We start from the raw sequence: 15686 nt of genomic DNA on the forward strand, positions 1-15686 counted from the left end.
GCCCAGTAAATACCATGGAAACAGACCGGAGCACCAAGGTAAAGAGGAGGTGGTCCAGCTACAGGTAAACACTTGGCAACGACTCTGCGTTACATAGCTGTAAGTTCACGACTCCTAGGAACAGTATAAACCACTCAGTTAAATATATCACGGTTTATAATTAGGTTTTCCTAAAGGCGTGTATGTCCAGTTCAATCCTTGGAGGAATAGAGCATGTTGAAATGAGTGAAGAAAGGGGCGTTGATGGAGAAAGATGCCGCCATAGCTGCAGACCTCCAGCACAAGCTGGACAATAATGAGACATCTATATGATAAGTCCAGGCCATTGTAGAGGTAGAGCCCTTAATCACAGTTACAAAGGGTCTCAAAGGGCTTTGCATGCCATATATTTATGACACCCCCTGACTCTAGCCCATAAAAGGGCTAGAAAAAATCCCTTAATACCCAAGGATGAAACTTTGAGAAGGAACGCAAAGTCAGGGAATCCTCTTTCCAGGCATGGTTAGGAGTGCAATGGGTGTCATAATTAAGAAACATAGATTTTGAAGTACAATAGCTGGCTGGTGAGCAAACTTGTATCCGTGAGGTGGGGTGGCCAGGCGCCCGGTCACGATCACTGCAACACACTAAAACAGAGACAGCATTATGATTAGATGGAGCAGGATGGATGAGGGCCATGTGTAAGACCTCTTATCTAGTATCACCGGCAAGTTAGTTCTGGCTAACAGGTCGATTTACCTGTAATGAGAGCTGGTTGAGGAGCCAAATGAGAGAGAGTAAAGAGGTAGGTTTTAAGTTTGGATTTTAATTTATCTTCAGAGCCAGCTTCCCTGGTTACAGGTGCCAGTCTGCTCCACGGATAGTCAGCTCTCCTGGTTACAGGTGCCAGTCTGCTCCACGGATAGTCAGCGCTCCTGGTTACAGGTGCCAGTCTGCTCCACGGATAGTCAGCGCTCCTGGTTACAGGTGCCAGTCTGCTCCACGGATAGTCAGCGCTCCTGGTTACAGGTGCCAGTCTGCTCCAAAGATAAGGCGCTCAATAAGAGAACACTCTGTTACCTGCTGATTTCTTTGAAACCTTTGGAATTGATAAAAAGCTCCTGAAGTCTGGAGGAGCCTCAATAGGGAATAATAAGGCCCTTCAGGTAGGAGGAAGCTAAGATGTGCAGGATTAAGAGGTAAGTACTATCACTATTAAATCTGACCTGGCATTCATTGGAAGCCAGTGGAAGGAGGAGAGAATAGGAGTTATATGGCAAAATGATCTGGTTCCAGTAAGGAGTAACATAGATCGATGACATGTGCATTTATCTCAGCCACCATCAATGTGAAGACCAGATTGTCCTCTTTGTTATGATGGTGTGTCCAATATTGTATCACCCTTTTTTTTTAATCAATTAATATATTAAATACAGCTTCATACAATGACTGTAATGTTCTGCAGTGACCACTAGATGTAGCAAGTGACCCTCCTGCTATGATATGTTGGCATTCTATCGATCGAGCTATCTCTCTGTATGTATGTATGTATGTGTGTGTGTGTGTGTGTGTGCGTGCGTGCGTGCGTGCGTATGTTTGTATGTATGCATGTATGCATGTATGCATGCATGCACGCACGCACGCATGTTTGTTTTTACCATTAGACCCTAAAATGATTATTGCCACTGCTTGAATAAAATCCACACTTATAAACTCAAATTAACCAACAATAGATTGAAATAATAAAACCACTGATTGTAACTAAAAAAGATGACATTATGAAATAATGTATGAATCAATGCAGTCAAGACAAATGGTGCAAGAAATTTGGTTCAATCATTTCTTGCGCAGAAGATTTAATTTTTCTATTGGGAGATGGAACAAACATAAAAAAAAGAGAAAAAATATTTTATGAGCAAAGTCATTTTGGGGTCTTCTTCATGGACTGGTGGATTTTTACAGCATCATCCAGCTAATAAATCACTTACACATGGATAATTGCCTCACATTTGTACAATAAATTTGAATCTGTTGTCTCTAAATTAATGGTTTATTTTGGTTGGCATCTTGGGAATAGGTAAAATGTTTCTGAAGAAAAATTGTTTAATGTTAAATTGGTAATATAATCATGGTTCCCAAAGGGTAACTTGATATAAATTAAATGTCAAATGCACTTCTGTTTTTTAAGTGTGACATTATTATGACAATGCAGCAAAATAGGTTGAGTGTTAGCAATAGGGTTAATGTTAGAAATATGGTTAGTGTTAGTAGGGTTAGACAGGGTTAAGGACAATATACTTCTTGAATACTAACTACTAACCCTGACCCTATAAAACTAAACGATACAAACACGCACACAAACATACACACACAAAATGGTAATCAATGCTTCACTATCGATCGCGACAGGAATGAAACACCACGTGAATGAAGCCTTGTTTTATTTCTCTGAAAGACAAGCAATGTCAAGATGTTTTGGTCAATATGTTCAACAACTGTCTGTGAACAAAGGGCTGTGTACAGGCCTTGACAGCATCTCACCGTGAGGAGAATCCTAACACCAAGATTGTCGTCACCTTAAGCACGCAACAATAGTCCCCTGGCAACCAGATTCCATTAAATCTATCGGTAAGCATTCTTTGAAAAATATATCCAATCTAATAAGGTCTAGGGTAGTAACTATTGATGGTCTGTAAGACTGTAACTGTCGGTCATAGATTTGAAGCTCATTACAGACTGTTATGGGAAGCAAACAAGCAAACTCATTCAACCTTGGAAAATCAAATCACTGCAGACTGAGAGAGGCACTTTTTTGCCTTGGATATGAAATGAATATCAACTCAATAGCTTCAAAGCCACACTACGTGGGCGCCAAGGTAGAGAACATGTCCAAAAATATTCCTTGAAGAATCGTGTCGGTCTAACAGTTTTACAGAGAGTATATATGTGGATGTGTATAAAGTACATGACAAAATGCACACAAAGAAAATAAGAAAATAAATCAGTGTCGATATAATTGGATGAGCCTGCACCATTAACTTGCACATGACCATCAGCTCACATCATGGCCTCCATATATCCAACAGCTGGTACTTGATGCCAGGTAGGGATGTGCTATATTTATGCAGGAGAAAATAAACTTGCAAAACAGACATACAGCTGGTATGTGTGTGGGTGTGAGTGTGTGTGTTTGGGCGTAGGTGTGTGTGTGTGTGGGTGTAGGTGTGTTTGTGTGTGTGTGTGTGTGTGTGTGTGTCATAAATATGATGTAGCGGGACACACAGGTGGTGACGTGCCACCAGGCAGCCGTGTCTAATGCCACATTATGCTGAGGATGCATAAACAGGTGCTCAGAGAAGAAAGATTTCACCCTCGTGCGTTGAGGATATACAGTGTGCATGGTGCTCTCTTGACAGCTCTAATGAGAGAACGTTCCAGAGCCGTTAGAAGAGTTTTAAGTGGCTACTGTAAGAGCTTGGGCTGGGAGACTTCTCACATTCTCATTAACTTAAGATTTTCCACAAAGGGGAAGAAGAGCGGTATGAGCTGACGAGATTCTCTTTACCTATGAAACCAGAAGAAGAATATAAAGAATACGTTCCAAGCTAAATTTTTCTTTTTTTTAGGAGACAATAAAGTCAACAGTATTAAATAAAGGACATAAATAGCCCACTATCGGCCCACAGGTCTGCCCATGGCCGCTTCTTGTTCTGCTCTTGTCTTTAAGGTAATTGGCAATCCCCTTCCAACCATGCTTGACTTAACACCTCTGTAAATGTTTTCCGTGCTTAAAAAAAATAGATGGAGAAATTTCTCCTCCTGGGAGTTTCGGAAGTGCCACCCAGCAGTTTCTTGGCATGTCTTTTGTACAGCTGTTAATTATGTGGGAATATAGATCGCTGATTTTTGCTTGAAATAATACACTGAAACAAACCATTAAGTCATTAAAATCTGAACGGAAAGAATAAATGATAGATTGCGTACACAATGTGTGCATCTGTGTTGATTTACATCCACAAAGTACAAGGATATGAATATATGTCTGTTATAAGTAACATATAACTATGCAACATTTTGGACGGTAGAATCAATTTAATTTTGTTACTTTTCTTATGCAACCATCCACTCCTGCAGCATATCTTTCACCTATGGAAAGCTGAACATATTAAGTGCCAATCACAAATGTGTTGGGTTGAGAACCAAAATAGAGACACAGGTCAAACCTCGGTAGAAATTCCTCCCAGAGCATAGAAGTGGTGTGTACTCAATATGGAATGAGACGGCCCACTCAGAATCCCAAACAAAACCGATGAATGCATCATTTTAATGCAAAACGATTACACAGCAAACAGTATTACCATTTAAGTATGACCCGGAGCTATGGGAAGAGACCAGCACCGCATGGCAGGTTTACCATCTTCCTGACCACCCTCAGTGCCCATCAGCACCTACATTAAACTCTCTCACACACACACACACACACACACACACACCTACACACACACACGCACACATGCACACTCACACACACAAACGGATGGCTGCTGGCTCCCCCCATAGGCAGTATGCACGCTGACCTGTCAGAAATTCCAAAATTCTTGGCACTGGATTTGAATTCCTAAGGCATCCTTTGACCTTTGTTATTCTAACCACAGGTAAAATGTGGCGTCACCAGACCATGCTATCATTTATATGATGGGTATCTTTTTAGAATTTTACTGGCCCCTTAAGGCCCTCGTTCATTTCTGACCCGGCGCCATAAAAAGATATTTGGAGATGGTTTCTACCGGCGCTTTCTTCTCAATACCTCATGAAAGACTCTGAAGAAGTATACAAGTAAAACAAATGTAAAACATTTTACTTTCCTGTATTATGATTTCAAGATCTCTCTAGAAGTTAATACTTGAATCATTCCTTTAATTCTAAATAATAATGCAATAACAGTGACACTCTGTAGAAGATCAGATTGTAATCCTGTGAAAATTGGTTCTTTGCTTTGCAACAGTAAAACGTTTGCAGAGTGGCGTCCCACCACTAATCTGTGACAGGGACTGTAGCGTGACTTTCCATCAAGGTTTAACTGCCTTGACATTTCGAAACAATCAAGAAAAGTGCTTCTTATGTCCACAATTGACCAGAAGTTTAATGTTTCCCTTTTAAAAATATGAATAGTATTAAAAAGCAACATCAGGGATGGAGTGGTCTGGTTTAAGAAGACTTATTTTTGTGATAAAGTAAATAAACCAAACAAGAATAACCCATAGAACCACGGAACATAAAGGCCTTCAACATTGTATGCAGTATGAATGTATGTACAGTATGTGTGTGTATGTTTGTGTGAGCGTGTGTACACAAAGAATGCGCATAACAAAGAAAACCTTCCCCACGGTTAGGAATACTAATACTCATACTTTGACCACCCTCGAAAATAGAAATCACTCTTTGAGCTACTGCCAAGACCTCTGACATGCATCGCTGTCTTTCAGAGATGATTACAATTAAACTTTTTTTTTGTCCATAGAATAGTCCCTACTATAAAACAAGTCCATGTCTATTCGCTTCAGCGTTCTCGTTGCTGTTTTAACAAGGCTGTGAGGCCCCTTCCTGATATCCACATGGTTTTTGGCACTTTCAAAGTAAAAGTATCTAAAGAAGGACCTTGGGTTTTTTCATTATTTGTTTATTCAACGTATTCTTTTGCAGCTCCCCAGAGGCAAATACACCTTCTAAGTCTCTAGATTAAAAAGTTTTTTTGAAGAGTCTATTGAAGAGCAATAGAAGAACAATCATCAGTACGGTAACAACAGAGGAGGGGCAAGAATACAAAAAGAAAACAAAACGGCACAATGAAACATGGCTGAAAAATACTGCATAGTACAAATACCCAACAGTCTGTTTTCTGCCAAGTCGATGTAAGAGAGACGGCCAACAGACGGTCCACATGGATACACACGCTTCAGTGTCTTTTCTCTATCCGACAGGGATGAATGATACATCTTGTCGAAGGTATAAATACCCCAAGTTCGCCCCCCCACCCTCCATTCTCGACCAAAAGGAGGAGGAAAACGGCAAGAATATTCCAGGGTTCATTACCGGACGATGCCTTCATGAGCCAGATATCCCCGCAGGAAGGTCCTTGTCTGTGAAATCAATCTCAGAGACAGCTGTGTACCAGGTGATGTTTTAATCCCTGTAAAGTTGACAACTGGATGGGCGGGGGTCGGGTGTTGGGGGGGGGGGGGGGGGGGGTGAACTAGAGTCCAGGACATGTGTCGTTGTGTGGTTACGCCAGCAGCACACAGTGTTTGGTGTGGCTCATTCGGGTTCACTGCTATTGGTGGTTTTGTCCCACTCTATGCTTTCGTCGCTGTGTGTCGGGGAGGGCAGGGAGCCCGTGGCCCCCGGGGGCCTCATCCTGAGGCCCTGAAAGCGTCGGCACTCGGGACAGATGCGGATGTGGCTGCAGCCCCGGGCCACCAGCGCCGCCTCTTGGGCCAGTCTGTGGGAGAGGGGGGGCTCGGCCAGCCCGGTGCCCCCGCACAGCTTGCCGTTGCTGAGGCTGGCGGCGGCGGCGGCGGCGGCGGTCCGTGCCCGGCGCTCCTCCAGGGGGAGGGCCCGCGGCCGCAGGATGGACGCGCCCCGCCGGCGCCTCACCTGCAGGCTGTCACGACACAGGACGATGCCCTGGAGCTCCCGCAGCATCTCCTCACACATGGACTGCTGCAAACGCACACACGCACACACACACACACACACACACACACACACACACACACACACACACACAGGGAGAGAGAGGTAGATAGGTGGGGAAGAGAGAGGGAGAGAGAGGCCGGCTGAAGTGAGATGGGTGGTTTGATCAAATTGATGTCAAATAAGAGTTTTATACATGTGGGAAAAGGATAAGGAAATGAAGGGTTCATTTAGTAAATTGGATGAATACATAGATGCACTACAGAATGAAGAGTATCTTCTATACAGTAAAAATGTATGCATATAGTATTGCATTGCAGAAGTAGTATTCAAAAAATTGCTGAGTGCGTAAAAATTTACACAGACCTACAGACACAAACACACACACACACTTACACACAAATCAGGCTGACATTTGAAACATTGAAACAGACAACATAAGCCACATAATGTGGTACTTAGAACGTTTTATTGAGTAGAAATGACATTGGTCCAATAGTAAAGACAATTATATATTTTTAATAAATTGCTCCAATAACATGAGCAGCAAGAAACCCCCGGGACACCATTAAGCCATGACAACAACTATTAAAGTAAGACTTTGACATCAGCACCTTTTACTTATTCATGTACGACTGCAGCCCAGATCTTATTACTACTACTAAGACGTTTTATATGCTCCATAAACCAGAATCCAGAATTTGAAACTAGAGACCAGTTCCCACATGTAAATCGAGGAATACGCATTGGTTTTCTGCTAGTTCTCCTTTCTCTGAAGTCTGTTGAGGCTGGCCATGGGCAAAACGTTTGGCAACACTCCAGCCCCACTATATTTTCTGCCAGAACATTTACAAGCAAGTTACCGCGTGTGGGGCTGGACCCCAGTGCAGAGAGAGAGAGAGAGAAAGCAGAAGCATGTTATATAGTCCTCCCTCACCTCCGTCACGGGCGTCTGCCTCATCATCCACATAAACTCCAGCACCGCCATGAAGATGGCCACCAGCAGACCACAGACCAGCACCACGAAGATGCCACCAATGTTCTCCATGCCCAACCCTAGAAGAGAGAGAAAAGAGAGAGAACAGAGAGAGAGAGAGAACAAAGAGAGAGAGAGAGAGAGAGAGAGAGAGAGAGAGAGAGAGAGAGAGAGAGAGAGAGAGAGAGAGAGGATGTGCTGGGGTTAGCCGCCATGTTATATAAAGAAAACATACTCTTGGTTAGGAATATTGAGAGAGAGAGAGAGAGAGAGAGAGAGAGAGAGAGAGAGAGAGACATTACAGTAACCAGATATAACGCAAAGATTCATGAATGGGAGCAGTACTGGAGCAGGATAGGGTAGCGACAAGGGTGTTTCACCACCAAGCTAAAAGGCCCTGGTTTCCATGCCCCCAATGTTTGGAATCTACTAGTCCTTGAGTAAGATTCCTTACCACTGCATGCTGCTGACTGATATTGTATTTGGATTCAGTGCAAGTGGATTAAAAGCATCTGCTAATTAATCATAGTAAATCAGCAAAGGAACAAGAGGTTGGGTCTCACCTTTAGCGCGATGGTCCCCCTCCTTTGGGCACTTGCCGCCTTCCCACCATTTCCTCTTGAGGATTTCGAGACGGTTGTCTTCCTGCATCTTCAGAATGGCCAGGTCAAACTCGTCCCGGTACACTGAGCCTGGGGGGGAGAGGGAGGAGAACAGGCTTAAAGCTGCTTCCTGAAAGAAGCTGCACTTCCAAAACCACTTTGCATTTGATCCCAGAGCCTCTCTGTCAAATGATTCAACGACTGCCAATAAAGTGTCTGAAATGAATGAAAATGTGCTTCAAGAGTATTGAATCAACTATGAATTGTAATAGCCGCCCCCCCTGCTATGGATATGCAGAAGATCACGTAAAACAAAGCCCTACAAGGACAGCTATACCTGCACAACCACATCAAAACCCGCTGATAAACAATGAGCGTTTCAGTTGTTTTGTTCTTGTTTCACAATAAGTACCGACAGTGTTCTGGAAAGGTCTTCATTTGTACTGGATGCAAGTTCTTTATCCGCCACTGGGTAAATGTGAGCTAGAATCTCTGACTATTGACTCTCTCCTGCCGTCTGTCTTAAACAAATCTCTGTCTCTCTTTGTTTAACTGCGTCTCTCTTCGCCGTCAACCCCCCCCCCCCCCCCCCCCCCCCCAGAGACATGGGCTATTAGCTGTCTCCCTTCTCTTGTCTGTCACTCCGACAGTTACACAACCACCCCCCCCCACCCCAAATGGACCGTCCCGCTCCACGGACCTGGGGGCATCCCGATGCCGTAGCCCTTGGTGTCCAGCAGACCTCCTATCTGCGTCAGGTTGCAGTTCCTCTGGCGGTAGTACTCGTTCATGGTGCTCTCCAGCAGGAAGGCGTAGTTGGAGTTGAGCACGCGGGCGATGCCCTCCTCGGTGCTCTTGACGAACACGCTGGGCTGCTTGGAGTGCATGAAGTTCCACATGCGCTGGTACGTCTGGTAGCGGGAGTTCTGCGAGGGAGAGAGGTGGGAGTGGTGGGGAGAGAGAGACATGATATAGGACTTGTAAGACCGACAGATAAGGGCAGAACAAAGAGGAAATGGGAAAGGAAGCAAACTTGACGACACCGTACACCAAAGGGCCATCGGATGACTCATCCACCTCATCATGAGTTTGAGAAGCCTGTTGTTGTGTTCTGATGTATTTATTCTTCACTTCCATTCATGTTGCCTACATCATGCATATTGATTTATTCCAATGCTAATTTGTTGCATCACATTTCAAATCCCTTTGTTTAGCCTCATGTTGTCCTGAAATTTCTGTTTATTTTTCCAAGTCTTTGTTCATTGCTCAGTAGCAAATTTTAATTTAAGGTCCCCGGAACATCGACGACAACGACAACAACAACAACAACAACAACCATGAAGTGGATACGGTAACAAGTCTTGCTCTTCCAGTCTCACGCTTCGGTCACTCCCTCATTGGTTTTGTTCCGATGAACAGAGGAATTAGAACGGGTGAATGGAACAGAGTGTAATTCTCTACCAGAGCCCCGTAGTTCAACTTCATCTGTCTGAAGTGTATTGGATTGTGGTACTGAGGAGCAGACAGGAAGCTGATAAGAACTGTCGCAGTTTGAGGACGGGCTGCACGGGAAGGTGACACGGAGGATAACATCGCTGATGGGAACCGGTGTGGGTCTGTTTGACTGTTTGACTTGACTTGTATGTATGTGTATGTGTTGGTGTGTGTATGTGTGTGTGTGTGTGTGTGTGTGTGTGTGTGTGTGTGTGTGTGTGTGTGTGTGTGTGTGTTAGTTAGTGGTCCTGGTCTCTGTGTGTATGTGGATTTGTGTGTATATACTTGTGTGTTTGGGATGATTCATCAAGTCCAAGAGCACGTGACCTTGGGTATAACAACACATGTCTATGTCTGTGTTTGTGTGTGTTTGTGTGTGTGTGATGACACACGTCCATCTTCATATTTACTCCCTCTCTCTTCCACCACATGCGTGTTATCATTACAGCGCATGTTATCATCATTATCACCCAGATATACATATATACACAACGCTGGGCGCCGACCTGGAAAAAGGTCATGGTGGAGCCGCCGTGCATGGTGCCGTACTCGATGGCCGTCTGGTCGGCCAGGTCGTCCACGGACTCAATGGGCACTTCCATCCTCTGCACCGTCAGGAAGGCCGCCAGGTTGGCGGTGTACGAGGAGATGATGATCAGGGTGAAGGCCCACCTGAGGAGCGGAAGAGAGACCTTAGGTTCCCCCCTTGTGAACGGGTTAGGTGGTGTGGCCCCAAACTGCGTTTATACCACAGCATTGTGGAATGCTTGATTGAGATTGGTCGGCGACGTTCCGAGGTTTGTGGGTTATTTTGTAATAGTGGGACACCTCAGCCTTTTAACAGTTCTGAATCCACGATCTATGAATCCAACAACAGTGAAGAGTGGGTGTTTCACATGATGTTGTGCGCATTCCAGACCACGATCTTGGTATTTCTTCACCAGGATACTAACAATAACAGCTGGTTGATGGGTCTATACATTTCCCCCAGAATAATTATCATGATGGTGGCTTGGAATGTACTTTGGGACTTCTGATCTCACGATTGAAACCCTCCTATAGATCCAAATAGAACCAGGTGAGCCATACAAGCAGGGAGAATAGAAACATAAATAGGTCAAACCTGATGTACAGAACGCTGCAGGATTGTTCGATGGCAGGATGGAATGGATAGATAGCAAGATGGGTATGTGGAAACAATGCTGTATTGGAAAAGATATCAAATTATGCGTGAAGGTTTTTAGCACACACAGACGGATAAGGACACGCATAAAGCAGCAAATATGTTGAAGAAAGTAACATGAATCATATATTACATAATACATAAGTAGTACTTCAGCAATGTCAATGAGCATGGGTTGACTGTTTGAGTGGATACGTATGGATACGTTCTTTATGTATTCAGTATGCATTTGTCTCTCATGCAAGCTTCGGCAGGCGTTTGTGTTTCTGTACTCCTGTGTACTCCTTGCTTGTGCAGGGTCCAATATGACAACAACATGGCAAAAGGATTTGACAATTTTTGCACAAAACAAAATGTATATTAATACTATATTTTACGACTCTTTCCTCTTTGGACTCTGTGTGTATGTGGGTCTATATGTGTGTGTCATTCTGTGTATATGCGTCATTCTGTGTGTGTGTCTGTATGTAGGCGTGTACGTGTCAATACATTTCTCTGAACATGTTTTGTCCAGTGGGTGTTACATCCTGTATTTTTGTGTTTGTGTTGGGGTGTGTGTGAGATGTTTGTGTCGGGGTGTGTGAGTGTGTGTGTGTGTGCATGTCAACGTGCGTCCATACTGACCACACTCCGCTGACGCAGCGCGTGGACAGGGCCCGCGGCGCGATGGTGGAGCCCTGCTGCATGAAGCCGCCCACGGGGAACCAGAAGCTGTTCCCCAGGGAGTACTGGTTGATCAGCAGGTTACAGCGGCCCTTCAGACACGGGTGGGGGTTGTACCACTCATACGGCGTCAGCCTGAGCAAGGGAGCACCGCGACACGGGGGGGTAGACATGGGAGGAAGAGAGAAGCATTTTATTTTTGGGGGGATTGAGTACACTGAGAGTGTGAGGGGTAAGTTCAGAGGAAAGCAAAACTCAGTTCGGGTGAGACGGAAGTGTGACACGGATTGTGCAAAAAATGAAAGGGAGAGGAACTCGAGGGACGGAGAGAGCGAGGGAGAGCAAGAGAGAGAGAGAGAGGGAGAGGGAGAGAGAGACAGGGAGGGGAAACAAGGAGGACACAAGGAGACTCTAACTGAGCACGGAGACAGCAGAAAGTCACCTTGGCTCTCGAGGGAGGCTGCTCCTCAGTCCCAGTGTGCAATCTACATACACAGTGTGAGTGAAGGCAGACTAATTGGGACATGGAACACAACTATCAGGCATATGAGCCATTCTAGGCACATGTGGGGGAAGGCTGTACTCCTTCGAATTTACAATTATTCCATCCACTTATGTCAAAATAGTGAGCATGGGCGAATGACTTGCACCCAGCAGTGTTCAATCAGTACTGTAACCAATATAAACAAATCAACCTCTGCTGTTGGTCACAATTTTAACAACATAAAGGCTATCAAAGCGGAGGTGCGTGGTTGTTTCTGGAATTAGTTTCTGGTTACTTAAACACTTAAAAAATTGTAATACAGTATGGTGGTTACGTATGGCTTGGTTAACTGATAGAGATCTGCATTGGCTGTTCTGTTGTGTTCAGTCTGACCAGAAGGTGTCAGTATAGTGCTGGAGAGAGAGGAATATGATAAACACAGTTTGAGATGGATTAGACCAGTTTGAGAGTGGTTTCATTTTTCTTTATCTAGCCATAACTCAGAACATGGTCTTCTTTCTTACTTTTATCTTTTTGTCTTTATAATCTTTCTTACCTCACACTCTCTTTCTCTCTCGCCTTCACTTCTCAGTAAATCTATCTCCCTGTCTTTACCCCTCATTTCTTTTATTCATATTTTAGTTATTTAACCTTTGTTTTTCCAAGTACAGAACACATTTCAATTTATAATCTCTACACATCTGTTTCAATGCATGTGCGCGTGTGTGTACATGTATGTGTATGTGTGTGTTTGTGTGTGTAAGAATGCATGCGTGTGCACATGCGTGTGTCGCTGTTTCTTAGCCGCTACCTGGCAACCAAGAAGAGGACGCAGCTGACGGCGAGGTAGGCCAGCAGCATGAAGAGCCACACCCCCGGGGAGAAGGGGTCCAGGAAGGAGAAGTAGCCGGGCCTGCGACCCTGCAGCACGGAAACACACAGCAACATGCATTCACACACCGAGACATTGTGTTGTGGGGACGTCGAACACGGCATGGATGTAGAGCCTCTGCTGCAGCGAAGCCGTATATAAATGGAGAGGCACAGCTTTCGCAGGTGGGGATGGAGAGGGACTCATTATCCAGCTAGGTATCGTTTAACAGCGCCTGCCTGGGTGAAGAGGGAGGGAGGTTAATTAAAAACAGAACAGCGCTTGAACGTGCGGCCGCACGCCCCCCTAAGCTCTGATATACCGACTATATTGGTCCATATTCTTCTTTTAACACGGTGCAAATGGTCAAGAGGAGTAATTAAAATTACAGGAGAGTAAATGTGCTCAACATAATTTAGAAAATGCTCATATAAATCTAGTTTGCATGCAAATGCACGATAGACTTTGTCTGAGTGGAATATGGGGGTGTTGAAGGTTTTGGTCGTTCCATAATATAAGCTATTTTTTATATTTTTGCTTTCTTACACAATATAACCCCGCGGGAAGAGCATCACTAGTCCAAGCGTGTTCGGAGAAGGCGGTGATCAATTGAGGGACCGTATTTGCGTTCTGTACAAGGTTGCCTGTACTAACCAAGGAGAGTGGGGACAAATAACACTGTAACCTTGATGCTCAAATGTTCTGCCTTTTCTGTGGCCCACGGTTGATTTATTTCTCTAAATCAAAGACCATCGGTTGTCCACACAGAATGGAATAAGAGGAAAGAGATTAATATGTTTGTGCCGCACTGGAAGGAGAAAGCAGGGATGGGAAAGGGCAGTAATTTGTATGGTTGGATTCGTAACCCAGGTTAGTGTGGGCAAAGTGGCCTAAACAGGGTTGGCAGCCAGCAGGCCAGTGGGGACATAGGGGGAAATGCCTAATGTTTCATTATCCTGCACCAACAGCCATTATCCTCTAAATGAAACCAATTACTGATGAAATAGAACCAGGCACTAAGGAGATTGTACTGTGTGTGTATGGGCATGTGTGTGTGTTTGTCTGTGTGTGTGTTGCCATTGTTGAATATCTGTATTATTGCACTATGGTATTTGGCCTCATCAAAAAATCTATATTAGGGAAAAATATACATCACAATGTCCTACAGCATGGCCGGTAGCTTGGTAAACCAAAAGACAATTAAATGGCTGTGGCTGATAGCACACAAAGACATTTAATTTAAGTAAACAAAATGAACGTCGTTGGTTACATTTTTGGAGCAAGAGAAAGGCACGCTTTTTATCAAGATAATTCTGATGTAGCAAGGATTATATGCCAGAATGATATACTACTCTGCAATGCAGAAACAATGTCTATATTTCAAAAGAAATGTGTACAAGAAGATCAGAACAATTTTCTGCAAATGAGCAAAATGATCATGTGCAGGCCTTTTATTCTGATAAATGAAGCCACAATGGGCTTGATGTAGAGATGAAAGTCCATGAATAGCTCTGTAATAAGTTCCATATTAGCCTAAGTGAGTAAAATAGGATCTGTGGCGAAACGAGGACTGAACGACCGTCAGACCCCTTATTACCGGGATCCAAACCCGGTCTGCTTATCTGAATGCTGCTGGGATTATACGAAGGAATTATGCAAACAGATGACGATAACTATCAGAAAATCCATCTGGAGCACTGCGGACATGCAATGCATATCCAATCGTTTCAGGGGAACCAATAGGACGGTAAATGACTTGCAGTGCTCCCCGGGACAAGACAGGGTAAAGCATAGGAGCCAATGGTGTTATGTGCTGACATGTGTTGTGCCATCTACTGCCGCTGCTCTGTGCTGAACAAGCATTTTGCTAAATGGTTGGCCAAGCCTGCCCTATCCCTAAGTTGTCGCCAAGGTGCCATTACGGAACACAGCGTGCCACCATCACGCCAAACACAACAGATGGCAGAGTAGAAAAGCTGATCTGATGGGAAGAGAGACAGAAAGACAGAGAGACAGCGAGAGAGAGAAGGCGTGAGAGAGAGCGAAATAGAGATGGAGAAACTTTACATTAACAACAACTACAAATTACAGAGCAAACCTTTCATAGGTCTGTATTATATAAGTCTTGTGGAATGTAGAATTTGAAATGGTGTTATAATTCCCTTCTTCACACAGGATTCAAAAATAATATTAACCTCTTAGGTAAGCATGAGATCTCCTCAAAGTTAGAAGGTTGTACTTCTTTACTGTCACAATATATACTCTCAGTTAGCAGCTGAGTCAGGTTGAAACATTATAAGTGCATCCTTGGATTGTCACAGAGGATTACGGCTATTCACTGTCGTTTTGAAAACTGAATGCGAAGGAAGCTCACGCACCTGAGGTTAAAAGACTGACTAATATCTTAATTAGTATCTTATAATAATCTGCTAAATGTAGACTCTGCTTAAATTCATAACGGACATAAAACACATCAAACAACATCAATTTAATTCAACAGAACAAACAAGCAGAATGAAGCACTTTTGTGTACCAACACAGCTGCAGGTATTTAAGTACCTGTGTTATAAACTGCCTGCACACTGAACACAATGAATCACACACTGTCTTACCCAAGTTTTTGGAAACTCAAGGTGTTGTAAGTTAAATGAAGAAAGGGTTTAAGATGAGCCTGCCTTTGGGCCAGGAGGTTATCTCTACTTAATGCGGCATGCAGCAGATTATGTGTGCAGAGCATCCGC

General features: G+C 44.0%; 1 protein-coding gene across 2 annotated transcripts in view; it reads right to left on the reverse strand.

Moving 5' to 3' along the window:
* Nucleotides 1-6294: 6294 nt before the first annotated feature.
* grik4 (glutamate receptor, ionotropic, kainate 4) overlaps nucleotides 6295-15686 on the reverse strand; it is a gene marked incomplete at both ends in the record, with an annotated part of 135275 nt that continues 125883 nt past the window's right edge. The window contains 7 exons of one of the 2 annotated variants that reach the window (XM_079731830.1): nucleotides 6295-6696; nucleotides 7610-7728; nucleotides 8212-8340; nucleotides 8951-9176; nucleotides 10251-10416; nucleotides 11552-11725; nucleotides 12886-12995. In XM_079731830.1, the coding sequence (XP_079587956.1) occupies nucleotides 6295-6696; nucleotides 7610-7728; nucleotides 8212-8340; nucleotides 8951-9176; nucleotides 10251-10416; nucleotides 11552-11725; nucleotides 12886-12995 (1326 nt within the window). Of the gene's footprint in view, nucleotides 6700-7609; nucleotides 7729-8211; nucleotides 8341-8950; nucleotides 9177-10250; nucleotides 10417-11551; nucleotides 11726-12885; nucleotides 12996-15686 lie in introns of both variants that reach the window. The other variant, XM_079731829.1, reaches the window with a different exon arrangement.

Source organism: Pollachius pollachius (assembly GCF_949987615.1).
Source record: "Pollachius pollachius genome assembly, chromosome: 3".
Classification (NCBI taxonomy): domain Eukaryota; kingdom Metazoa; phylum Chordata; class Actinopteri; order Gadiformes; family Gadidae; genus Pollachius; species Pollachius pollachius.